The 27,352-nt window shown below is 43.8% G+C and overlaps 1 protein-coding gene across 1 annotated transcript; it reads left to right on the top strand.

The window, feature by feature from the left end:
• Positions 1 to 760: 760 nt before the first annotated feature.
• On the top strand, positions 761 to 27,129 carry TMEM248 (transmembrane protein 248). Its single transcript, XM_065924774.1, has 7 exons — positions 761 to 891; positions 15,872 to 16,048; positions 18,850 to 19,135; positions 20,774 to 20,924; positions 21,923 to 22,106; positions 23,427 to 23,570; positions 24,419 to 27,129. Exons 2-7 carry the CDS (start codon positions 15,890 to 15,892, stop codon positions 24,437 to 24,439), a joined length of 945 nt encoding a protein of 314 aa, XP_065780846.1. The 5' UTR covers positions 761 to 891; positions 15,872 to 15,889; the 3' UTR covers positions 24,440 to 27,129.
• The last annotated feature ends 223 nt before the right edge of the window (positions 27,130 to 27,352 follow it).

A 27,352-nucleotide genomic window follows, 5' to 3' on the forward strand; every position in this document is an offset into this window, starting at 1 on the left:
AATACATATGCCAACAACAACCAAAACAAAAAACAACAACAAAAAAATAGTGGTGCCTAGGTCAATTTGTGCAGACGTGCAAATGTTTCTCCAGGGTAACATCTCCGGAGATAATGTACATCTTCAAATTTACTGGACAATGCCAATTTATTTTACAAAAATATCTAAAATCATTTTTAAAATTCATTTCATAATTTTGATTGTAGCAAGGGATACTTTTATCAGCAATGATTAATCCCGGAGCAGAGAGACACACAGACACACACGCACACCCGCGCACCATTTACACACATGCGCACACTTTACACACACACCCATCAAACACTAAACATCATATACATGCACCTCCTGCCGCCTCGTACAAAAAGCACACGGACACTCACAGATCCACAAACATGCACCACGCACGCATACTCCGCACACTCATTACACACTACTCTTACACAGAACACGCAAAAGAACGTCCCGCACTCCACGCTTGCACGCACGCAGCCCACGTGCTCACGCGACCCCCCCCCCCCCCACGTGACCCAGCCAGGAAGCGTGGCCTCCGCCTCTGGCGACTGAGGAGTCTTGTCCCCGCCGCGCCGCCGTCGGACGGCAGGTGTCGGAGGTCAAGGCGGCGTTGGCCGTGGCGTTTTTTCTACCCGGAAACCACGGAAGCCGGACCTGGTGACGAGATCGTGTCGCGGCGGCGGGAGCCCGACTGGCCTCTGGTCCTCGCTTCGGCCCCGCGGAGCCGGACGCTGTCCCCGGCGCGGCGGGGAGAATGGTGCCGAGCGGCCCCGGGCCGGCCGCGCGCCGCCGCTAGTGAGCTCCGAGCGGCCGCGGGCGTCCGGCGAGCAGCTGGCCCGGTCGGGCCCGGGGCGCGCCGCTGCCCACCGGGGCGGGGTGAGCCAGGGCGGGCGGGGGTCGGGGCTCGGCCGGGGCTGACGCGGGCCGGGAGGGGATGAGCTGGCCGGCTTTCGCCCTCGCGTCTCGGGCTGCAGCCCCCGCTCCAGCTGCCAATGGGGGTTGGTCCTTGTCCGGCCTAGGCTGGTGGCCTCGGCCTCCCGCCACCGGTGTTTGTCCACTCGCGTCCCCGGAGCCAGCGTTCCCTGGAGGCCCTCGAGATGGCAGGACTTCCCACGTCTGGAGCCGAGGCCTGGATAATTTGGATTTGGCACGGGGAACGTGTTGGTAGTTTGCCTTTGTTGACTTTGGGTCGCGTTTGCGTTATTCTGCTTGCGAAGGATACACATTTCGATATGGGAGGGAGAGACTTGGGTACGTGCAGACACTTGAAGTGAACTAGTGGTATTTTTTTGTGTCAAGCTTGGTAACTAACCAGAGCGGGGGTGGATTATCATCTTCACTCATATATGTTTTTTCATCCTCACTCATATTTTAATAAACTAAATTGAGTGGCTTCAAGGTAATCTAGAGGCCGGTAATTCTAGTTCCCTTGATAGGCACCCTCTGGAATAAGACGAGGCCTGTTGTGCTGTTTTCAATCGTGTAAACACCATAATCGGTGGACAGCTGGTGAGGGGGCCTTTGTTGAAGAATCCGGTGTCTGTAGTTTAGTTCTCAGCCGATGACAGCCGTGGCTGAGTGTTGAATGATGAGCTGCTTTGCGGTCTGCCTGAAAGCAGGAAAGCTTGTGGTTGCTGAATTGCTACTTTCCCGCCTCAAAGGTGAGCCCTCTCCGGGAGGTAGCGGGAGGCACGACCCCAGGGTTGGTGATGGCTGTTGGTTTGTCCCTGTAGCACTCTATTTGGTGAGCTTGGAGTCTGAGCTTTTTGTATCCCATCTGTAGCTGAGTGCTCGGTTAAGGCTTGAATGATAAAAGCACCCTCCTGCTCCCTCACTGGATCTAAGAAGTCTCAAAGGAAATAGACCTGTTGTGCAACTGAGATACACTTTATGACTCCAAGCGTGTTTACTCTGGGAGTATGGAGGCCGCGTGTTGACTTCCTAGTAAAGGTTCGGGAAGAATTTCTGTGGCCTAATTGAGATGGACTGGAATCAGGGCTGCCGCTGGCGTCTGGGTACTAGGATCACAAATGCTGATGGAGCGCACCTGCGCTGTCGGAGCGGGAGCTGCAGCTGCTGCAGGAAGCGAGACAGACCTAAGTGCAAATATAGTTTCTGCAGGCAAGGGACTTAATTAGAGAAAGGGATGGGCGATAAAACGTGGCAGGACTTAATTGCCATATAGAGATACCAGCTATTAGAGATTTCCTTCTGATTAGGATCAGAAAACCTTCCTAAGGGAAGTGACTTTTTTTTAACTTTTAAATTTTTTGTTGGGGTACAGCTGATTAACAAACTATGTTGTGATAGTTTGAGATGAACAGTGAAGGGACTCATGCATACATGTACATGTATCCATTTTCCCTCTAGCCCTGTCCCATCCAGGCTGCCGCATAACCTTGAAGGAAGTGACTTTTGAGGTGGACCTGGAAGGATGGGGAGGGTTTGGGTCATTCCAGATTTGCTGGGAGATGAAAAAGCTTGGGCCTTTGGTGGAAGGGCACCCGGTCTAGGTAGCTAGGCAGTAGGTGTCTGGCAGTATTGGGAGAGGCAGCTGGTTAAGGGTTAAATGCTTTTCTGCTTCAGAAAAACACAGGCTACTGAGTCTGGCTTCTGGTGGTTTCCTGGGTTACAGAGAATTGTTTGCATTTGATGTGTGTGTCTTGTTCTGTTAAACAGCCAGTGACATGAAGCAGGTGCTTAACTCATTTTAAGGACAATGAAAAAAGATGCTGATTGTAGTTCCTGTCTGGTATTACAATCAGGGAATTAAATTTGCTGTCCTCGAGTGGTTTATGTGCCTGTGTTTAGTTTGCAAGAACACAGATCTAGTAACATCTCTGCCACTCTGGCTGCAGCCCAGTGATGAATGACAGACTTTTAGTCATCACCTGAGTGTTTTTAATGACACTTAGTTCACTTCACAGAGATGCTCTTTGTTTCTATTACCCAGTTGTTGAAGAACTGTTGAGGCTGTTCAAACAGGACACCATGTAATTGCCCTGGAATGTTATGATTAGTCTTAGGACTTCACTGGCTTCAACCTTAGCTTTTCTTTAAACATACTAGGGACCCGCTAAACTTTTTACTCCTCCTTTTTGACTCTTCTTCCCTCTCTCCCCACTGCTCTGTCTCCTCCTTGTTACAGTCAGGTGTCTGAAAAAGAGTGGTCCTGGCAGGAATGGCAGATCTGTGGGATGTTTTTGTCACTATTAACCTGCTACTGAGTGATACTGACTTGTGAGAGGACTTTAGAATTTTTTAAGAAAAGTTAAAAATTTTTTTTCACTGGGACATTCCAATTAAAATGAAAAAAAGGTAATGGAGGAAAGATTTTAAGAGTTTTTAGCAAATTAAATTTCCATTTAGGATTTGTTTGGTAAATGTACAAATCCTTAAATTATCATTTCCATACCAGAGGTATGCCACTCTTTCTGTGTATAACTATAAACCTGGGGACTGTAGAACAATGTCTGATGGTAATAGTTTGCAGAGTACTGTCATTTGCCATTTTGTGCTATTGGTTTTAAAATGCTATTTTCAGAATATATCCCAATCTTTACACTGTGTTCAGATGTTATGATTCCATGTTGTGTTCATTTAATTTTGTCATCACTCATGATTTTTTTTCTTAAGTATCTGTTAATTAAACCCCAAATCATTACATCTCAATCCAAAGTTACTTTCAGTTTGGTTTTTAAGTAGGTCAGCAGTTAAAAAAACTAAGAACAAAGAGGTGAGTTATTTTCAATTTTGGGACTAAGATGAATTTATTTGTTAAAAAGAGGGATCTTGTTGGAAATTCCCATGATTTTATGTCATGATTTTGAAAATGGAGCAATGCATTAAGTAGTTACAAGTAAGTAGAAATACAGTCAAAGTCTGAATTTTGGAAAATAAGTCATGAAATTATATCAGCCCACATTGTTTTTGGAGAAGGCAATGGCACCCCACTCCAGTACTCTTGCCTGGAAAATCCCGTGGACGGAGGAGACTGGTAGGCTGCAGTCCATGGGGTCGCTGAGAGTCGGACACGAAAGCGACTTGACTTTCACTTTTCACTGTCATGCATTGGAGAAGAAAATGGCAACCCACTCCGGTGTTCTTGCCTGGAGAATCCCAGGGACGGGGGAGCCTTGGTGGGCTGCTGTCTCTGGGGTTGCACAGAGTCGGACACGACTGAAGAGACTTAGCAGCAGCAGCACATTGTTTTCCTTTTGTCTTTATTTGAGTACTGTTATTGCCTAAAATGCACATTTAGCAACTGAAACTTTATGCTGTCTGTTATTTCCCTTTTGATCATTTAAACTTGTTGGGTGAAACAAGTTTTTGAGAGTCTCTTCTGCATTGTAAGTTGTATTAGATTAAGAAACAAGAAACTATGGGCAGCAGATTCCACTCATCTTTGCTTTATACCCTGGTGAAAGTGCTCAAGTGGGAGTTGCCTTGCTAAAGAGATGGGAAATAAGGTAACCGTTTTAAACTTCAGAAAAAATCAATCTTAATTGTGCTCATATTGAAGTCAGCTAAAATATACTATCCAAGGTATGTGAAATTTTTTTTTTTCCTATCAGGCATTTGACTTGAAAACTACTTATCAACCCTGGTATTGTGATTGATGGCACAGGTTTTAAGGTCAGGTGAATTAAGTCAGAATCTTAATTGAGTACTTCCTGTGACTGTTTTGTAATATAATCTTGTATAAATTACCCCCTTTTGATTTCAGTTTCCTCTTGGGTAAAATGAGGATAGGCATATTTACTTAGCAGTGTTGTGTGGATTAGAAAATATGTATGTAAAACACTTGGCACGGAGCCTGGCCCTCAGCCCATTTTAAATGGTGGCTATTAAACATGATCCTTAACCCCTAATGAGAGAGGTTTCTACTTATATCGCTGTTGATGTCTTAATTGCAAAATTGTATGACTGCTATTCAGTGTGTGTCTCATTTGATGGGGTGGACTCTGTATTCAAACCCCTAACATCTCCTGGGAGCCGGTCGAGCACTTGGTTAATGTCCAGGCCCTGAAGTCTGACTGGACTTGAATCCAGGTTCATTTAGGACTTGGGGCAGCTTAGCCAACTTCCTTATGCCTGAATTTCCTCATCTGTAAAGTACAGATGTCATGAGGATAAAATATGTGCAAAACTCTTAGAACATCGCGCTTCACTCATGAAAGTGGGTGGTAATGTTAGATGTTACTGTTGCGCACCTTCCCAGGGCCAGGCCCTGCCCGAGGGAGGAGGTGTGCAGAAGCGGCGTCACAGAAGTGAGAGCCCAGAGGAGCAGGATGCCTTTGGAGTCCGGCTGGGCTGAAGGAGGCAGTGGGGCTGGAGAAAAGCCACTGTTGGGAGAACTGCAGCCATGGGGGCAGCGGGGCGGGGAACCCGTAAGTGTTGGGGTGTAGGAGAGAGTGCAGAATGGCTGGCAGGGCTCCCTGGGTAGAGGAGCTGATGTGGAGACTTTGGATAGGCTTTGACCTGGATTGTGGGTCCTCTCCGTGGAATGTTCCAGTAGATGGATGCTTCCATCTGAAGTGAGGAAGTAGGTGAAATGGATAGAAAGCTGTGAATGAGTGTGTCCATCTTGAGCAGAGGCCCAGCTGAAGCCCAGGGGGGACCCCAAGTTTTGAGGAAGAGTGAGAAGGAAGAGCAGCCAGGAGAGGAGGTCCTGGCAGCTGGGAGGTGGGGTGGCCCTTGGTGTCCACTGCGCCGGGAGGTAATAAGGACTGAGACCCAGACCTCGACTTTAGCGTCGAGACCTTTGTGGAGACCTTGACGTTTCTCTTAGACTTTGTTGCTCTGCATTTGCCTCTCTGAGGGTCTTTTCCATTTGCATTCACTTTTTTGTTGGGGAAGGAGGTGATTTCTCAGTGCTGGAGAGCTGGGTGTTGAGATCGCCCAGGGTTTCTGTGACACGAGCCCGTGTCCTCGTCTCTGCTGAGTCTTGGATAATCCGGCACCGCATCCATTAATGTTCTTTATTAGCCTTAGGGTTTACAGCAACCAGCCTTAAAGCCCTTTGACTGTGTCAAACATCACAGGATACTTGAGAAAGGCTGCTTTAATTTTTACACTCAGAATGAGCCTCTCCCACATCAAGGTGACTGCCTGGCCTTTTCTCTTAGCATAAGACCAGCATATTTCCCTCAGTGGGTGTTAGAAAAAGCTTGCCTCCCTCACCCTCCCCGCACAGTCCCCCTGTGGGTTCTTCCACCACTTCCCTGACTCCTAGTCTCCTCAGAACTTTGAAAAGGGTGTGAATTTTATATAAGAAAGTTTTAAGGAATTTCTCATTTAGCCTAAGGTTGAAAATTCGGTTTAATATAATGGTGGTTTTGTTGTTCATGTGAAGTGAACTTTTTGATCTGCGTCACAAGTAGTGGTTTAGTGTAACTTAAAATAAGTCAGGAGCTGTTTAGGAAATATCATCTGGGAGTGTGGAATTCCCATCCTGTGCAAAGATTCTACTTTTAAACTGGAACAGGTTGCCACGTGGTATCCTTTGAAGTATGTGGGCTGTGGAGAGGGGGAGAGAGATGCAGAGAGGACTCGTGTATCTGGCATGATGAATGTTAATTTACTTCCTTTTCAATAAAATATTATAATTGCTAAATTATCTACTTCTGCCCTCACTGTTCCCTTGGGAGGCCTTCCTCTTTTACTGGCTGTTTCTCTGCCTGTGGATGTGTTGGCTCCTCCCTCTCCCTGGAACCAGTGCTGACCCCCTGTTATCATCTCTTTACCGTCTGATTCCCCCCAGCGAGAGCGAGGTTTCAGGGATCTCCAGTGATCTCTCCAGGTGGGGGATTGTGTTCATGCAAGCTCAAGTTCACCTGAGTACTTTCTAAAACACCGAGAAGCTCAGAGATCCTTTCTTTTGTTACTGCTTATGCTGGGTCACGTCTCAGCAATATTTGGCTGATACTTCTTCCTTGACACTCTTCTCCTATGCCTTGTAGGACCCTTCACCATCCTGGGCACCCATTTAGCTCAAGGTCACCCCACCCCAACCCCAGGCTTTCCCAACCTCTGCCCTAATGGAGGAGCCCACGCTTGTCTGGGGAAGCTCTCTGCACCACCTGCCGTAGGAGCACGCAGTACCGGGTTGTCTGGAGGAGTCTAGTCAATGTTCTGATTTTAGTTTTGGTTTCTCATAAATCCAGACACAGATTGCCACAAGTTGAGCTTTGCCTTTCTTTAGCACCAGGACTAAACTGTCCTGTTTTTTGTTTTGTGGGTTTTTTTTTCCCTCTAGGTGGGTTTAACAAATTTTCTTTCCTGTTTATTGCCTTTATTAATGAAGAGAATGAATAGAATTAAGGTTTAATGAAACTTTATTTAGACCAGGACACCAGCAGGGTCGATTGACAGTCAATTATAAATTTTAGTTAGAAATTATTATAAAAAAAATACATTCTTGTGATGGAAATGTTAAAGAAAGACATATAATCTCAACATCTAAAAGTAACCACCCTTGTTTACATTTGAGGGTGTGTTATGTGTTTTTTTCCCATATGGGTGCTTGTGTAGCTCTCATATTTTAAAAACCTAAAATAATCTCATTTTGTGTGTTTTAGATCTGTGTTAACGGCTACATAGTTTTCCTTCTGGGGCTATGTTATACTTTAACCATTTCCCTCCTATTGTTAGATAGCTGGTTTTCCAGTTCTTAAAATTTTATATACTCCTAAGATGACTGTCATAGTAGTTAAGTCTTTGTTTTCAGCAGTGAGGGTTTTCTCAGGTTCACTTTTTAGAGGCAGAATCCCAGAAGTAAGAGTGTGCTGAGTTTTAGTGCTATTGGCATGTATGGCCAGGCTGGTCTTCAGAAAGTTTGTAACAGCCTCCTCTCTCCCCCTTTTTAGGATCTCCTAACTTGTGGGTTGCTGGAGTTAACCCTAGGATAATCTTAGCATTGCCTTTTGTTTACTTAAAAAACTACAACCTGATGTTTAGTGTTGTCATTAAACTAGTCTCAGAGCTCTGGGTACTGAATCGATGGACTTTAGTCGTGTGCGCTCACACCTGTGAAGTTGGCCCTTGACTGTGTTCTGTGTACCTTACCTCCTTAGACTTTGCAGAGAGGCAGGTCCACAGCCCAGGTCAGTTCTTATCTCCATCCTGGTGAACATCTCCGATTGGGGTTGGGATGCGTGAGTGTAGGGGAGAGAGGTCGGCTCGTGTGCTTTGTCTCCATCCACTTCCTCCTCCCCATAGAGCTTAACTTATTTTTTAATTAAAAGTGAGACATTTACTGTTGAGAGGATGAGGGAAATTTTCTTGTAATTCTTTGCAGGGGAAATAAATTTGTTTAGCCCTTGTTAATTCATCTTTGAAAACACTTGTGAATGGTGGAAAGGAATTTTAAGTTTATGAAGTATTTGGACTTTTAATAATTTCACTAAAAAACCACAAAAATGCTTTTACTTTTTAAGTGAATCCAATAGGCCTCCTTTGGAACTTGCTCTAATGAAATTGGTGTATGTTGACATTGCTTGCTAATTTGTGGTTATTTATGTTGAGATATATATGTATTTATATGTATATGTGTGTTTATATATGTATGTGTTTATTTATATTCTAGAGTGATATGGTTTTAATGATAGCTTTATCTAGAAGGGAATTCAAATTTTTGTTTTTCTAAATATTTCATTATTGTAGTTCCAGGTGGTGAATAGTTCCTAATTATTTTATATGCAATTCAGATTTCATTGTTTTCTTAATAAATGGAGCTCTAATTTATTGTTGACATTTTGTTTCTGAAACCTACTAATATTTTATTTTTTAATTGAAGTATAGTTGATCTACAATATTAGTTTCAGGTGTACAACATAGTGATTTAATACTTTTATAGATTATACTCTGTTTAGAAGTCTTCTAAAATATTGACTGTATCCCCTATACTGTCCATTACATCTTTGTAGCTTATTTATATATGGTGATTTGTAACTCTTAACCCTCTACTGCTATTTTGCTCCTTTCCCCTTATCTCCTCCCACTGGTAACCACTAGTTTGGTGTATCTGTGAGTCTGTTTCAGTTTTGTTATATTTGTTTCATTTTTTAGATTCTACCTATAAGTGATAACATACAGTATTTGTCTTTCGCTGACTTATCTCACTAAACATAAGACCCTCCAGATCCATCTGTGTTGTTGCAAGTGTCAAGATTCATTCTTTTTTATGGCTGAGTAATAACCCATTATATGTATATGGGATATCTTCTTTTATTCGTTCATCTGTTGATGGACACTTGGGACATAGGTTGCTTCCATGTCCTGGCTATTGTAAATGGTACTGCTATGAACATTGGGGGGCGTGTGTCTTTTTGAATTATTATTTTCATTTTCTTCAGATATATACCCAGGAGTGGAATTGGTGGATCATATTGGTAGTTCTATTTTTAGTTTTCTGAGGAACTTCTGTACTGTTTTCCATAATGACTGCATCAATTTACATTCCCACCAATGGTTTACTAGAGTTCCCTTTTCTCTATGTCCTCGCCAACATTTGTTGTTTGAATCCTACTTAATGAATAGAGAGTACTATTGGTCCGCATCCTTGCCAGTATTTGGTATTGTCAGTGTTCTGAGTTTTGGCCTTACTAATAAATGTGTCCTGGTATCTTGTTTTAATTTGAATTTCCTGATGACATATGGTGTGAGAGCATCTTTTCATATGCTTATTTGCCATCTGAAAAATCTTTGTCAAAATGTCTGTTAAGCACTGTGGCTAATTTTTAAGTTGTGTTGTTTCTTTTCTTATTGTTGAATTTTAATAGTTCTTTGTGTGTTTTGGAGAACAGCCCTTTATCAGATGTCTTCTGCAAATACTTTATCCCAGCCTGTGCTTGTCTTCTCATTCTCTTGATAGTGTCTTTTGTAGAGCAGAAATCCTTCATTTTAATGAAGTCTAGCTTACCACTTCCTTTTTTCATGAATGGTGCTTTTGATATCCTCATCTTAAAAGTCATCACCAAACTCAGGGTTTTCCCCAGTGTACCTTCTAGGAGTTTTGTAGTTTTGCATTTACTGTCAGGTCTGTGGTCCATTTTGAGCTCGCTTTTGTTAAGAGTGTAAAGTCTGTGCCTAGATTCATCTTTTTTGGCGTGTGTGTGTCCAGTTGTTCCAGCAGTATTTGCCGAAAGACTTGTCTTTGCGTCATTGTATTGACTTTGGTCCTTTCTCAAAGATCAGCTGACTGTGTTTTTGTTGGTCTCTTTCTGAGTTCTCTGTTGTTTCATTGATCCAGTTATTCTTTTGCCAGTACCACACTGTCTTGATTACGTAGCTTTATAGTAAGTCTTGAAGTCAAGTAGAGTCAACCTTCCCACTTTGTTCTTCTCCTTCAATATTAACTGTTTTGGTTTTTTACCTCTCCATATAAACTGTAGAGGAAGTTTGTTGATAGCCACAAAATAGTTTGCTGGGATTTTGATTGGGATTGTGTTGAATCTGTAGGTCAAGTTGGGAGGAACTGACATCTTGACCTACTGAATCGTTGTATTGATGAACATAAAATATCTCTCCATTTATTTAGTTCTTTGATTTTGTTCATGGGAGTTTTGAAGTTTTCCTCATATAGATCTTGTACATATTTACACTTATGTATGTGGCAAGGGGAGTGCTAATGTAAATGATACTATGGTTTTTAATTTCAAACTCAACTTGTTCCTTTTTGGAACATAGAAGAACTGGCTTTTGTATATTAGTCTTGTATTCTGCCATCTTACTGAAATTACTTTCTAATTTGTTTTTCAGTGTAAGTCTGGATTCATTTGATTCATTTAATAAACTTCATTTAAAAATTACCTACTTTAAAAAAAAAAAAAAAATAAAAATTACCTACTTTAAAAAAAAATAAAATTACCTACTTTGTGTTTAGATATTGATAAAGTAGAGACAATAAGATATCGTATCTATCTGTGAGAGGCTTACAGCTTGGTTGGGAAGGTAGACATGTACACAGGCAGCTGCAGTAAGGTATTTCATTCTGTGTGAGAAATTTTTGGTGTATAGTGGGGACATAAAGGTGAAAGTCACTTCTCTCTAAGGGACTGCTAGAGGTGGGAAATGTTTCATAGGATGAGGTAACCCCTCAGCCGGGACTTGAAAGAGGGGAGTTGAAGTAGTGAGAAATGGCATATGACGGTCAGGAGGACCTGTGGACTCAAAGACCTGCAACTATAGGATTGTCTAATATGTTCCAGGAATCGTAGGCAGTTAGCAAACCATTAAGAAGGAGACAAGACAGTTTATGGTGGACTGCCATTATAAGGAACTTGGACTTTACCCCTAGGTCATTTGGAACTCTGAGATAATTAGGCAGTGACAAGATTAGATTTGCATTTGAAAAAAGTCACTGACAGGAAGATGAATTATTTGACCCATAGCAGGAAGATCCAGTTGAGACTCTTAGCAATAGCTGCAAGTGAAGATGATGAGGGCCTGAACTAAGGGGAGTATCAGACGAGTATGGAAGAGTCAGAAGTAAGAGATGTTGAAGAAACAGAATCTTTAGCTCTTAATAGTTGCTTGGGTATGGGGCAGCAGTAGTCCAGGATGTTTTCCAAAGGTCTGGGTTGAGATGGAACACAGGAGGAGGAGTCAGTTTGGGCAGGAATGCAGGTTAGTTCAGTTTTGGGCATGTAGAATGTGTAGGTACAGGGGCAGTCAGTGGGCACTTGGAGGCGGTGGTCTTAGGGCTGTGGGACACGTGGAGGACTGATGCAGTGGTCAGTCTCCATCATCTTAAGAAGATGGGACACAGCAGGTAGATCTGAGACATTATTTTGGGAAGAAAATCCACAAGATTTGCTGATGGATTAGACTGATGGTAGTGGTGAGGGAAAGTAATGCAGGTAAAGGAGGAGTATGTTGAGAAGAGTTTACATTTTGAAATGCTTCCACTAAAAAAGAATAAAAAAATCTGAGATAAGATTCCAACTGCAGAGGTTAGAAAAACCACACTGAGCTAACCCAAAGAAGGCCAGTGCAGAAAAATAATTTTTTTTAAATGTAGAAATTACTAAAAAAAGAAAAGAAATTATCTAGGTATAATCTATAAACCCAAATAATGCTTTTCTTTGAAAACACAAATACAATATAGCTCTGGTAAGACCGATTAAAAGGAGAGAGAAGAAGACAAACACATCACAACATTTGTAATGAAAAAGAACAGGACTACAAGTAAAAATTGAACAAATCACAAGATAATACTGTGCCAGAAATGTTAAAAACCAATATAACATGGGCAGTTTCCTAAAATAATGTCTTATCAAAATTGCTAGAAATAGAAGACATCGATTTTTTAAAAAATTATTTATTTATTTTTGGCTGTGCTGGCTCTCTGTTGCTGCGAGCAGGCTTTCTCTAATTGCAGTGAGCAGAGGCTACTCTAGTTTTGGTGCGAGGGCTTCTTGCTGCGGTGGCTTCTTGTTTCAGAGCAGGGGCTCTAGGGTGTGAGGGCTTCAGTGGTTGCAGCACATGGACTCAGATAGTTATGGCACATGGGTTTTGTTGTCCCAAGGCATGTGGAATCTTCCCAGACCAGGGATCGAACCTGTGTCGCCTTCATTGGCAGGCAGATTCCAACCACTGGACCACCAGGAAAGTCAAACTTATTTTTAAAGCACGAATAAGTAGTTAAGATAGCCCATCAAAATACAAAACTAAAAGAAACTTTTGAGTCCAGATGTTTTCTTGGTCAAGGTATATCAAACTTTGGAGTTCCCTTGTGGCTCAGCTGGTAAAGAATCCGCCTGCAATACAAGTGACCTGGGTTTGATCCCTGGATTGGGAAGATCCCCTGGGGAAGGGAAAGGCTCCTCACTCCAGTATTCTGGCCTATAGAATAGAGCTGTATAATCCATGGAGTTGCAAAGAGTCAGACACGACTGAGTGATTTTCACTCTATCAAGCTTCCCAGAAAAAGAAGCAGATATCTTATATATGTTGTTCTAGAAAATAGGAGTGAACACAATCAGTTAATCCTACGATATTAGAATGACCTAACCGTACTAGTCAGGGAGTATATATAGCTGAGGAGAGAATGATTTTGGCTTATAATTTTTTTTATCTCACTTGTGAATAGATGTGGAAATTCAGAGTAAAATTTAGCAACCATAAGTCAGCAATATAGTTTTAAAAGATCATGATTATATTAAATTTATTCAAGGAATGCAAATGAATTGTGAAAAAAAAATCAATGAGCATAGTTCATGTTAACAGATTAAAGTAGAAAAATGGATTGTTCAGAGGTCGCAGATAAAGCATTCATTAAAATGTAACAGTTATAGTGAAATTCTCTTTGCAAACTTGAAATAGAGGGTACTTCCTTAACCTGATGAGGAATTTCTTTCAAAAATCTTTAGCATATACCGTATTTATTAGTGAAGCGTCAGAAGCATTTCCTTTAAAGTCAGGAGTGAGGCAAGGATTCCTATTATTGCTGCTTCTGTTCATTTCACTGAAGGTTCTAGTCAAAGTAAGAAAAAGAAAAGAAGATGAAACAAGGATTGGAAAGAAACACTGTTATTTCTTGTGGAGTTACTGTCAAGAGAAGCTACAGTCTAATTTGAATTTGAAAGATTTTAGCAAAGTGTCTGAAATTGAGATCAATACGCAGAAGTCTGTTGCTGTTGTATAAACTAGTAACAAGGGAAAACGTCATTTTTAGAAGGATACTGTCAGTGGTAGCTGCATAAATTATCTTTGAATCAATCCAACAAGATGATTAAGAGAAAATTTAAAAAAACTGTTGAAAAAGAAAGTGGACCCAAATAGACATTTACTGCTAGAGGTTATGAGGTTTCTTTAGAAAATGATGAAAATGTTTGAAAATTGACTATGGTGATGGTTTTCCAATCTGTGAACTGAATTGTATATTTTAAATGAGTAGATTACATGGTGTGCAAATTTCATCTTAATAAAGCCATTAAAAAAATGAAAAACCTGTCATAGGGCCAAAAATACCATAAGCCATATTTAAGGAAAACCCACAGACTTGGAGTAGTTATATATAATGTTTAGAAAAAATTGGAAAAAAAGGTCCAGTATCTAAAATATCCAAAAACAAAAAACTTTTGAATATTAATAAGACACAGACAAACATCCTACTGGTGAATGACCAGAGATTCAGGCAGTCACCTAGGAAGAATCTATATGGCTGATAAAGAAGTAGAAAGATACTCTTCAGAGAGATGTAGCTTAAAATAATGGTGAGACACAGTTTCACATAGAATATCAAATGTTGGCATGAATGTTGGGAAATGGAGAGTGCTTTCCTTGTAGGTGGGGGGCTGGGGAGAGGAATATAAACTGGGACGACTTCCTGGGAGAGTCTGACAGTCAGGTTGCAGATGGGCTACTGGTGACCTCTTTGTGTTAGAGCCACTTGTGCCTGCTGTGGTGTCCTTTGTGAGTGACACGGTGGGAAGAACCCAAGATAACTGTGATACAGGTGCGTCATACACAGCAGGTAAAGCCCGTGGGCTGGGTCACCAGGTTGTGTCTCAAACACAAGGCTGAGCCCACGTCTTGTGCAGACAGACAGGTGCCCAGCCTGCTTGGTGCAGGCGGTCGCTGTTTGTTCTTAGGTGCTGTTGATGCATCTTCTTCTCTCTCAACTTTAAAAGCTGGCACATATTTAAAAAATAGATTTTAGTATTGTAGCCTGATCATACATACAGGAACTTATTATGTGCTTCTGCTGTTCTCGGGGCCAAGAGCCGGGGCTGTAGCAGTGAACAAGACGGGCAGCATCTCTGCTGTCATGGAGTCAGAAAGAGGGATGATAAGACTGTAAACAAGTAAAAATTTAACTGAAAAGCATGAAGGAATTGAGGCAGGGATCTGGGAGATCGGGGTGGAGGGTGATCATGGAGGGGCTCTCTGAGGAGCTGACTACTGAGCAGAAACCTACTTTTGAAGAAGAGCAAGCATGTGGAAATTTAAGGAGGAAGGGACTCTAGGCAGAGGTAAAAGCCTTCAGGTAGGATATGTTCAAAAATTCCAAGGGTAAAATACTTAGGAATAAGTTTAGCAAAAGGAGTGCAAATATGTGCTTTGAAAACTGCAAAATACTGAAATAAAGAGAACATAAATCACTGGAGAGACACCCAAGGTTTGTGGACTGGAAGACAAATATTGTTAAAGCGGCAGTACTCCCCAGACTGATCTGCAGGTTCAGGGTCATCCCTGTCTAAGTCTCAGCTGACTTCCCTGTAGAAATTGACGCGCTGCTCCTGAGAAAAGATGAGTGCGGCCAGTGCCCAGTGAATGGGGGAGGGAATGTTGGTGGAAATGGAGTTACTGAGGCTGGCAGGGTTTCTGGATCATGACACCCTGTGGGCCTTGACAGGAAGCCTCAGTAGGACGCCGCAGAAGGGATTCAAGCAGGGGAGTGAGTACTCTCTGCACGGTGCTGGAACGGGCAGGAGTGTGGTGAACAGGGCAGAACGTTGAATAAATAGAATTCCACTCTTCAGTGGTAGGAAATGAGAGCATCCTCAGCTTATTTTTGTACATGTTGGCATGTATTTGTGTCGTATCACTGACCTACTTACCTGATTTCTGAAGTAATGTGGAGGTAGCAAATGTTCCTTAAAGAATAATTAGAAAATTCCAACCAAAAGAATGTCTGTCTTTTAAAATCCTACCATTTGGAAATAATAATAGTTAATATTTCATGTTTGTTTTTTTTCCCCTTCTAGTCTTTTTGAACGGATTTATGATCAGACAGTTCTCAAGTTCAATAACGTGTGACCTCACCCCCCCCCAGCCCCAGTAAAGAAACACGTGAGTCATAGGTTTTCCTTCAGCGAGCCTGTCAGTGATTCTGATGAACTCCTTCCAGGTGGAGCTGATCAGAAGAATGCTCAGCACCAACCCCCTGGAGAGCCTGAAGCTGTACAGCAGCAGCCGGCCGCCCCTGGTGGTGTTCATGATCAGCGTCAGCGCCATGGCGATCGCTTTCCTGACCTTGGGCTATTTCTTCAAGATCAAGGAGATCAAGTCACCAGAGATGGCAGAGGTACAGTAAACTCTCAGCTCTCCTCTCAGACGGGCTGGACCTTTGTAGGGTGGGAAAACACCTTTTGGCTCTCCATGTACCTTTCTTTGGTTTGTGACTTTTATTTATCCCAGTGAGGAGTCATATTTATTCAGAATTTTTGGCCTTCCATCTTGCAGTGACTCACTTTGGTAGGAAGTAACCTAGTCAGGTAGTTATTGATTTAAATAATGCTACCAGCTTTAGTAGACTGTTTCAGCAACAAAGCATGTATTTTAGGAAGTATATTGGTGTGTGTCAAGAAGTTCAAGAACTAACTTTTTGCTATTCACATTAAATTAGCTAATTGCTATTTAAAAAAAACTAAGCATTTATTTTAAAACCATATATTGTCATGGAGTTTTATACTGTACTGAAAGCCTTTTCATTGGAAAGACAGAATTCTAAAAAATTAGAAAGCAGGATCTTATTTACAAATATATTTCTCTTCTTCTTATCATGGAAAATTTCAGTTATCTACAGACTTGCCTTATAGATTTTGTTTTTTGGTCAGTTTAAATGAATTATTTGGGCATTGCTCTTTAATTGTTAATCTAGGCATATAGTAGTTTTTGAACGGTCATAGTACAGATTTTATATGTTTTTGGAAATTACCTAGAGGTCCAGCGGGTGACTCAGTGATTTTACCGCCAAGGGCCTGGGTTCAGTCTGTGGTCGAACTAAGATCCCACAAGCCATGCAGCACAGAGTACCCCCCCTCCCCGCCCCAAAAAGCATGTTCTTGCATATCAGAAAACAATACAGAGTTAATAATCTTGTTTAATAGAGGTGAATGACAATATACCTGTTAATAAGTTTACATTATGCCAAACCACTGATAACAGTGAATTTCCTGGTGGATGAGTTTCCTTTAGGACAAACTAGTTTCCATTTTAGTGGATTCTTTGAGTGCCTTCTCCTGCCCTTTTTCTTCCTGGGTGTGTTCCTTGGTGGGAATGGGGGTGGGGTAGGGATTGCATGATTGTCACAGTGTGCGCGCCTCGGGACGGAGAGCAGAGTTCTGCTCAGTGGCGTGGGGATGGTGCTCACTCTGTGCCATTCTGGATTATAGATGATCTTGGCAAGAGGAACCACCTTCTCTGACACAGAGCAACAAGTTTGAGCTATTTCTCCCACTAAACCCTTCCAAAGAGTTTCTTACCAGGAGACCTACTGGCTGGCTTAATTCTCCCTTTTCTGACCCTGCCTGAGTCTTTAGGACTGCAAATGAACATTCTAGTCACAACCAAAGTTCTGCAGCATCCTGGCATTCCTCTCCCTCCAAGCTCAAGTCCATGTTGAATGCTCAGCCAAGGCCAGAGGTTAAGATGTAGCGTGGATAATTAGCCCTTGATAAGCAGAATGGGGCCTGACATTGGCCTTGGCCAACTTCAAAATGGACTCGAACTCTGCAGGAAAGCAGAGCTGCAGGATACTGCAGAACTTTATGATTTAATTTAGGGATTTTATCTTCAGTTAAGGAGCCTGGGTATATAGGGAAAGTTTGGGACTGTGAATCAGAAAACTTAGTTCTGATTCTGCCTGCTTTCACCTCAGCTGGAATTGGACAGTCCCCACTTTGCTCTGGGCCTCAGTTTGCTCATATCTGGAATATGAAGGGGCAAGACTAGAATATTCATTCTCAGCTCTGATGTTCTTGAATAATCTGCTGAGTTTTTAGGTGTTAGAGAGAGTGTAATTTGAAATTGCTGGTTGCCCTCTTACTAAACGCCCAATACTGATAAACTGGGGCTGTAAAAGTAGACTTGACCGCTTGGGGAATTACTTGAATAGTATTTTTAATTAACGTTACAGTTATTGGCTGTGTCATTTGGTTTGTCTTCACATTTGGCAGCTTTGGCAATGTTACTTGGGAGAAAGGAGTTGTGTGGAACAGCCTAGGTTGATTTGTTGTTGCCCTTCTAACCTGAGTTCATCTTTGGGTTTCTGCTTAAATGAAAAAACTCCCTGGTGGGTACTTTCCTATGTTGGTATCAGTTTTAAAACTATTTATAGTTTAAACCATCAATATAGATATAAAGAGAAGCTTGAGAACATTTTTTTCTCCTCCCTTTTGAAATTGTTTCTGTCCTAAAGTGGCACCCAGGGTCCATGACGAGGGGGAGAAAGTATTAACATCAGAGTGGGTATTTACTTCGGTTTCATGTTCTCAAGAGAGAAGGAGCTCAGTTTAGAAAAGGGACCTTTTAAGGAAATATTTTAAGGCAGCCTTAATTTTTAAAAAATACTAGTTGTACCCAGAGGGGTGGGGGGTGTGAGAGGAAGGCTTAGGAAGGCGGGGACATATGTGTCCTTATGACTCATTCACACTGTTGTATGGCAGAAACCAACACAGCGTGGTAAAGCAGTTATCCTCGAATTAAAATAATAAAAGTAGCTAATTGTAACTGCTGAATGAGTTTAGGGTAATACTCTGAATGTTTTACTACTTTTGTTCAAGTCGTCTTGAGGCTAGATGATTTTCTGTGAGTGTGATATACTTTTTTTCCTTCACATATTTTCCTGAGTTGTTTCAACTCAGTTTATTGAATAGGTCATGCCAATGGAGAGTTCATATTTTAGATTTTGGATGTGAGAGTGTTTGGAGTTCCACAGGGTAACGGCAGCGCAGGAAGCCGAAGGCTGTGCCCTCCTCGTCGTTCTGAAGGACTGACCGAGGCGCAGTGGGCCGTGCGCGGCGCCGCGCGAGGGTCGTGGCTGTGCCGCCGCGCCGGCAGCACTTTCAGACGTCTCACCCTCGCTTCTCTTTCGTTTCACCAAAGGACTGGAATACTTTTCTCCTGCGGTTTAATGACTTGGACTTGTGTGTCTCAGAGAATGAAACGTTAAAGCATCTCACAAACGACACCGCAGCTCTGGAAAGCACAGTGACCAGCGGCCAGGCCAGGACGTCCACGCAGTCCCCACAGCCCCTGGAGGATGCGGGCCCAGTGAACATCTCGGTAGCCATCACCCTCACCCTGGACCCACTCAAACCCTTTGGCGGGTACTCGCGAAACGTCACGCATCTGTATTCCACCATCCTCGGGCATCAGATCGGACTCTCGGGTACGTGAGTGGGAGCCAGCTCCCCCAGGCTTTCTCTGGCCACAGCTGTTACAACACAGAGTATTAGAGTGTCTGGTTTTCCTCCTTAGACTGTTCCTTAGTTTTTGTATGTGTCTTCCCTCTTGTTGAGTTTACTAAACAAAATCAGGGAGGAGAACCATTTCTACTACATCTTCACTTATTCAAGTGCTTGGTATGCAGTAGGTGCTCAATGAAAGCTTATAAGAGTGGGAGGCTGGGAAGAAACTGTAAGGCCTATTTATGGTCTTAACATTCTTAAATGCACATTTTTTTATTTGTATTTTTAAAATTTTATTGAAGTATAGTTGATTTACAATGTCGTGTTAATTTCTGCTGTAGAGCAAGGTAACTCAGTTATACATACACACTTTATCATTTCTTTTCCATTATGGTTTGTCACAGAGTAGCGAATACAGTTCCCTGTGCAGTAAGATCATTCTGTATAATAGTTTGCTGGAGAGGAGGGAAGGATTGGGAGTTTGGGATCAGCAGAGGCAACCACAAGTCTGTTCTCTGTATCTGTGAGTCTGTTAAACACAGATTGTCTAAATTCTGGTTCATCGTGTTGGAGTTTTGTACATACTACAGATATTGCTGTTAAGTCTTAAGTTTTTTTTTTTTTAATGCACTGGGCTGAATGCTAGGAATTAGAAAAACCGAAGATCTGGTCTCTTCCCTTTGCCATTTTGGGATATGAAAGAGACAAGCATAATGTAAGTTAATATTCATCAAGCACTTAAGAGTAGTTCCTGGCAGACAGGAAATGCTGTATAAATGCTTGTTAAATAATATTAAACACCTGTAGAACATTGAGCGCTGCCCTCGGACTAGGACTAAACCCAGGACAGCCTGTAGGTGAATCAGGAGGAAGCTGAAGTAGTGGAAGCTGGAATGATCAGGACGGGCTTTGTGCCAGAGACTTGGGCCTCAGGGGAATCATCTTTGGTTACCAAGAACCTTTGAAAGTCCTTAAAGGAACTGGGGAGTACCTGGCAGCCCCCTACTGGCTGCTCCTGGTGAGAGGTGTTCCCATGTAAGACGGTGAGGGCAACATCTGGGTTTTCCATGTAGCGGGTGGACCTTTTTCTTTTGCTGTGATGTTTAATACCTTGGTATTCATTTGCACTTTATCGCTCACCTGTCCCATGACCTTTCTTAAGTCTGACCTGCTGATCCTCAGTCTGCTCATATGTGAAAGGGTTACAGTAACACTTCTTTGGTCTTGTTCACGGGATAGTGGCCCACCAAGTGAAGTGACACATACAAAAGCAGAGTGACAGTGGCGAGTGCTGTGCCAGCGCTGTGCCCGTGGTGAGGACTCACAGCCCCAGCCGTCCCCCTCGGGCATGGCCGGGCCCTGGCGTGGCCTCTCCAGGCGGCGGCCGGAAGCGGCCCGGCTGTGTTTGCCGCATCGTGGGTCTACCCGCTCAGCAGGCCTCAGAGTCTGGCTCGGAACAGCCACTGTTATTCCTGAAACCCCCGCAAAGGCAGGGGTCCCACCTCCCTGGGTTGATGGGATTCCTGGGTGGGTTTGATTTCAGGATTCAGTCAAATCCCAGAGAATCATAAATGGAAGATTTCTTGCCTTATTTACCAAAACACTGATTTTTTTTCCAGGCAGGGAAGCCCAGGAGGAGATAAATATTACCTTCACCCTGCCCACATCCTGGAGCTCGGACGACTGTGCCCTTCACGGGCATTGTGAACAGGTGGTGTTCACAGCCTGCATGACCCTCACAGCTCACCCCGGCGTGTTCCCCGTCACCGTGTAAGTGCTCCCTGACCCCCGTGGACATCTGTGAGAGGCTGTTTACCGTGAACTTGACTAGAATGCTTTAGCAGCAAATTCTCAGGACAGCTGGCGTCACGTTACCTTGTAGAATTGTCATCGCTGGGACTTGTCTATAGGATTATTTCAGTTTAACTTGCTTTTCTGAGGTAAAACTTCTGCATATAAATATCAGAGGGTTAGTGTTTCAGTAACGTCATAAAAGCATCTGGTTGTGTTTGCAGGTTTTAGACTTCCTTTCCTGTTGGTAGCAGAAGCCACAGGAAAGATGTGTAAGAGCTGATCCTTTGACCATAATGACCCATAATGACGACTTCTGAACAGTATTTTGTTCATCTGCATTATCCAGGAAGAGTTATTTTTTAAATTGATAGTATAAATTGAACCTTATTTTCCATGAAACAGTTACTTTGTTGAAACTTCTGCTTCATTTTTTTTTTTTTTGAGCACCTGTCAGTGTTAACCGCTTTGCCTTTAAGGCTGTTCTTGCCTCTGCTTTCTCTGTAAAGGAGGTAATGATCTATAAATACGTGAAATACACAAGGCAGAGCCTATTTAAGGATGTTAGGGTGAGTCTTTTTCAAATAATTGCCCTGGGATTGATCTGTTTTAGATGTTTGGAGGTTTGTAGGCCAAATTCAGCATTATTTGCTGTTGGTTGTAACAGCTGATAGAGAAGTTTGTATGGAAAACTTCCAGTGGTGACTGAAAGTTTAGCTTATTTGAGAAAATGGGCTTAAAAGGAGTGACTCCTTTCTGGTGAGAGGACCTAGGATTGAATTCTGAAAGCAAAATTCTAACACCCAAACTCTCAAGTATCGATGCCTAGTTCTTATTCTGTTGTGTTCATTAATTAAAAAAAAATCACTGAACCAAAAACATAATAGGCCTTATCTCAAGAAAATACAGCTGTCTCCGATTTCTCCTTCCCCACCTGAGGCCTGCTCAGCGCTGTGTCTCGCCCCCTTCTCCTGCAGACAGCCGCCGCACTGTGTTCCTGACACCTACAGCAACGCCACGCTCTGGTATAAGATCTTCACCACGGCCAGGGATGCCAACACAAAATACGCTCAAGACTACAACCCTTTCTGGTGTTACAAGGGGGCCATTGGAAAAGTCTACCATGCTTTAAACCCCAAGCTTACAGTTATTGTTCCAGACGTAAGTGAGAAGAATCCTGTGTGTCCGTGTGTGTCCAGGAACCGTTAGAGCAGACCCCGCTCACCTCCGTCCTTGGGTTAGCTTAGCTCCTGCCGTTCTCGATGTCCCACCGGGTGGGGAGACCAGGCTGGGGAGCTGGAGACTTGCCGAGACACGCCGCCGCTTTGCTTCTGTTCTTCATTTTCCGCTTTGTCCAACAGCAGTTACGTATGGATTGCAGCTGTGTGCTAACTCAGAGGGGCTGCAGGAGAGGCTGGCCAGCCTTCCTCTTGCACACGCCCCTCGCTGAAGCATCTGTGGTTAGTGGCGGTAGGAGCAGTACATAGTGTGGGATTCAGAGAGGCAGACGAAAATAGGAGGAGAGGACTCTAGCTAAATATTGATGCCTGGATGGGCTTTTACTTTACAAAGAGAGGACAGAGGGAAGGCCCTGTCCTCTGAGCTAGTGGGTGATTTGCCGATTTTGTTTGCTCCTCAGTCTGGAACCCACTTTTAAAAGACTGCACTGAATTTTTGTAAATGTTCTCCTCTTCTGTCAGTACATGCCGGGTGGATTTCTTCTCTTTTTGGCGGTCCCTCTCTTTCCTTATGTCTCACTTGTATTGAGTTGTGGGCATTGGAACAGCAGGGCCTGCAGGAGCGCGCAGTGGAGCTGAGACTGTGGTGGGCAGGGGCCAGGCTCCCGAAGGCCCTCTGGGCCTCACTGAGGCGTTTCGATCTCCTTGGAGGAGGAGGCCAGCACTGCCTGCATTTGGGCTGTAGGAAATTTGTAAAGCAGTGTGTCAGGAAGACTGGTCTACCCCCCGATACACGAAATGGGATGGAGCCTGAGGCCTGGAGCTGTGAGAAGGAACAGGAGTGGAGGCCTGGCTGGGATCTCAACAGCTGGCCGGGCCTGTGGCCGGGCACCTGTGGGGATCAAAGGCATGAGTCACGGCTGGCGTTTCCAGCAAGGGCCTCATCCACGTGGGGAAAGGCTGCAGCCTCTCTGGGGAGGAGTAGCCAGGGGTTAGGAACACAGACTTGGGGGGTCAGCAGCTTAAGGGCTGTGAGAACAAAGAGAAAGGGAAGGGCAAGGGTTAAAGGCTCCGGGGGGAGTTTGAGCAGAGTACCGGTTTAGGAAGGGAGGGTGTGGGTGGGTGTCTGGAACACCGTGAGCTCCAGCTTTCCTCCTTGAGAAGATAGGAGGAGAACCTTCGGTTCCCATGGGAGAAGGAACGTTGAGGCAAGCCTAGAGGTTGTGCCCCCTGATTTCAGGAAGCCAGCCTTAAAATCTCAGTGACTCAGTGCGGACATCTCTGGTTGGCTCTCTCTGTTTAGGATGACCGCTCGTTAATAAACTTGCACCTTATGCACACCAGTTACTTCCTCTTCGTGATGGTGATAACGATGTTTTGCTACGCGGTTATCAAAGGCAGACCCAGCAAACTGCGTCAGAGCAATCCTGAATTCTGTCCTGAGAAGGTGAGCGGTGGGTGGGGTCTGGCCCAGGACTGCTCTGGAGGTCTCTGGGTAAAGTCCCAGTTAGTCCTATTTCCACTTACTGTGGGTGATTCCTTTTCTCTGGGGAAATTAGTTCCTGTCTATCAGCAGCCATTGCCCCTCAGCCTATAACATGGTGTTGCATTTTCAACCATATACCCGTCTTTGGTGGGAAATAACCGTTCTCATATCCCCACTGGAGGGACTTCCCTGGGTCCAGCGGCTGGGACTCTGTCCTTCCAGTGTCCTGGTCAGGGAACTAAGACCCCACATGCTACACCGTGTGGCCAAAAAACAAAACAAGCAAAATGAAAATTAGATCGTTAACAAATTATGTCGTAGGGACTTCCCTGGTGGTCCAGTGGCTAAGACTGCACTCCCAGTGCAGGGGGTCTGGGTTCGATCCCTGACCAGGGAACTAGATCCCACATGCTGCCACTGAGCCCTGGTCCAGCCAAATAAAATAATTTTAAAAAAACTACTTTAAAAAATTATGTATTAAAAATAGCTCCCCGCTGGAGAACGGCTAACCCCAAGGGCCGCCCCCTTCCACGTGGGTCAGGTCACCCACGTGGTGACCTGGTCACCTCCCAGGGTGCTGACACTTGGCCCATCTCAGCATAGCGCTTCCTGAGATCAACTGACTTCTATTCATTACCTCCTCGATGAGCTTGATCTTTTTAGCGCTTTAATCATTCCCCTGTCTGGCAGATACATGCGTGTGGCTCCCTGGGTTTGGCGCTGGGCCCAGGGCCTTAGTAGGAGAGCTGGTGGGGCTGAGTTACCTGGGCGTCGCTGCGTGACCCGTTGGCCGTCTTGCTCTCTCCTAGGTGGCTTTGGCAGACGCCTAATCCCACAGCTGCCGTTTGCCAAGGGAGACTGAAAGAACCATAATCATCGCCTGCTGAAGCCAGCCTGGGCCTGGACACTCTGTGAATACATTATCTTGCAATGTTGGGTTATTCCAGCCAAAGACATTTCAAGTGCCTGTAACTGATTTGTATATATTTATAAAAGTTCATTCAGAAATTGGTCCAGTGATGCACGTGCTTCGCACTGGGTGCCGCCAGAACCCTTCAGCCTCACCTGCAGACTCGGCGGGATGACCCACGCGGTGCCCGAGAGGATTCGCAACCTCGCTGCCGGAGCAGGCCGTGCTGTCTTTCCCGGGGCCCGAGGCGTGTCACCGCTGTGGGGGAGGTTTGCTTTGGTTCTTGTTCAGCCCGATCTGTACAGAATGTTCAAAACAGTCTGCCCCTTTGATATGATACTGCATTTCCAAAGCCACCCCAATCCAGTTTGTGGATTTTATGTGTCTGTGGCTTAATAATTATAGTAACAACAATAATACCTTTTTCTCTGTTTTGCTTGCAAGGAGACATACCTTTTTTTTCTAATCCACCTCTTTTCCCCTTTGAAGAAAAAATAGTCACATTTTAATACTACTCTAGTTAGGAGAGATTCGTGCTTTTATCTTGAGTAAAAAGTTAAATATTTAAAAGTCACTTACTTGGTAAAGATCAAAGTTTCATTTTCGACATGGACAGTGAGGAGCTTGGTCCTGTTTGAGTTGAGTTGGCTCAGAGTGTTCCACTGTTCTTTTTCTTCTCTGTTGTCCCTTACCTCCGTTATAAAAGTTGAAACCGCTTCCTTGCTCCAGAGGGCTTCAAAAATGAAGCACAAGTGGCTCTAGAGTGAAAATGAGCCGTTCTCTTCTCTAAAATGCAAATGACAGTATGGGAAGGAGAGGGCGATGGTTCGGTCTAATAGTCATGAAAGGGTCTCTCGTTTTCTTTGAGAAGGGAGGAGATTTTTCTTTCCCGGGTGTTTTATGGGGAGGTGTTTTATTTTTATGCAGTTAACATACTTGGAAGGAAATGGCAACTTGTAGATACAACATTAAGAAAACGTTGACTGTGAAATCTGAGGGAAAATGATTCTGATTTGCCATTTATCAGGAAAACCAAAAGCATTTTTTTTTCTTATAACATTTGGATGATCTAATTCTTTTATCCCTTTTTCCTTCCAAGCCATCTTCATTTTAAAACGGTTGTGCATCTTTTCTAGCCCTTTATCACTTGTGTTCTTATTACCATTTTTCTTCACAGCTTTTTGCCTTACTCACAGTCATTAATGATTTCTGAAAGTTCTCCGAAGCAGTGATAGAGCAAAAGGGCAGTTAACAGTCTTGGGCGTGACTGTCAGCACTTCTATCCCTTAACTCCAGGTCTGTAGTCAGTTCTAAATTAGAACCAGCCCTGCAGTCTGAAATATATTGGCCTAGAACATTTTATCCCAAGTGTTTTTTTTGTTTGTTTGTTTTTTAAATCCCAGGCATTCTTGAATGGAAAACATTTGTGGGCTTTTACTGAAGATTATTAAAATAATCATCATAGTAACTTGATATGTTAATACTTTTTTTTTTCTTTTAGTACATTTCAAGCACAGTAATCAGACTTGTCTATCCGTTTTTTTTTAATGATATGAGTTGCTTACCTGATGCATAGCTAATCAGTTAATTTAGTTTTCTCTTTAGAGACTTTGAGACTCTTACGAGACAAGATTGAGAAAGAGCCATTTGCTTGGCCTTTAGAAACATCAGTATCATTAAGACCAACAGATTTTAGATGAAGCTGCTACTGAATTAATAAAATCCCAAGGAAGTAGAGTTACAGGAATAGATTATTAACTGGCAGAGTAATATAAAAGGAAGACAGGTGAAAAAAAGTCAGTTTCACTGGTTCATTGGGTCCAGCTTGTTGCTAATATTAATGACCCTTGTGTTTATTACAGGGACTGGCTGGCATCTGCTGGCAGGGGAGGAGGGGCTCTGTTAGGCACAAGGAGAGAAAGCGCCAAAAATGCCTGGACAGTGTGACTTGTCACGAGGCCAGGACACACTCTTTGAAACCCAGCATGCTCCCCTTGCAGGTGATCTCAGATCTTACAGAAGCCCAATCAGATGTACAGAGGAAGGCTGGGGATGCCAGGGGTGCTGGGTCCACCGACCCACAGCAAGTCCAGAGGACCCGCTACTATCCAGGCGCTGACAGACCAGGCCCTGTCCTCCGTGTCCCTCACTGGGCGGCGGGGCCCTCAGGATGAGCAGAGGGTCTTAGACAGCAGGGCCTGTCTCCCCTCCAGGGCGACCCCGTCCTCAGGCGTCTTGAACTGGAGTCCAACAAAAGGTCAGCAACTTACTATTAAAACAGTTGTTTCAGATCATATTGATCTCTCTCCCTTTTCCTTTTGTCCTTTCACTGTATGACTTGAATCAGTTTTGATTCTATTTGTAAGTTTTTCTCGTCACTAGGAACCTGCCACTTCTGTTGCGTTCTCTTGGGCAGTGTGTTGGGGCTCAGCCTCCTGGTTTCTCACCCTCCTGCAGGCACTGTGGGCTTCCGAGGGCCAGCGGGTCCGTGTCACTCACCTTGCTGCATGAAGGTCGGTAGCCGATCTGTTCCGGCATTCACTCCCAGGTTAATTTTCTGTGTTGAAACTCTGTGCACATGTGCTTTCCAGAATAAAACATCTGAATTTATTCCCTGTGTCTCCATTTCCTCCTGTCTGCTGGGTGTTTTCTGAGGGGAGAACATACATGATAAGTCAGTGGGGATGTTTTGCAAGCTGTTCTTAAGTGTCACCTGTCGTCAGGATGAGGGGCGGGCACTATTTCCTACCAAGCTGGCTCCGCTAAGCACCCGGGTCTTCTCCCCAAGAGTACAGAACCTTAGCGCTGGACTCACAAGTGCTCGCAGACCTGA

The sequence above is a fragment of the Muntiacus reevesi genome, chromosome 2 (genome assembly GCF_963930625.1).
Source record: "Muntiacus reevesi chromosome 2, mMunRee1.1, whole genome shotgun sequence".
Lineage (NCBI taxonomy): Eukaryota > Metazoa > Chordata > Mammalia > Artiodactyla > Cervidae > Muntiacus > Muntiacus reevesi.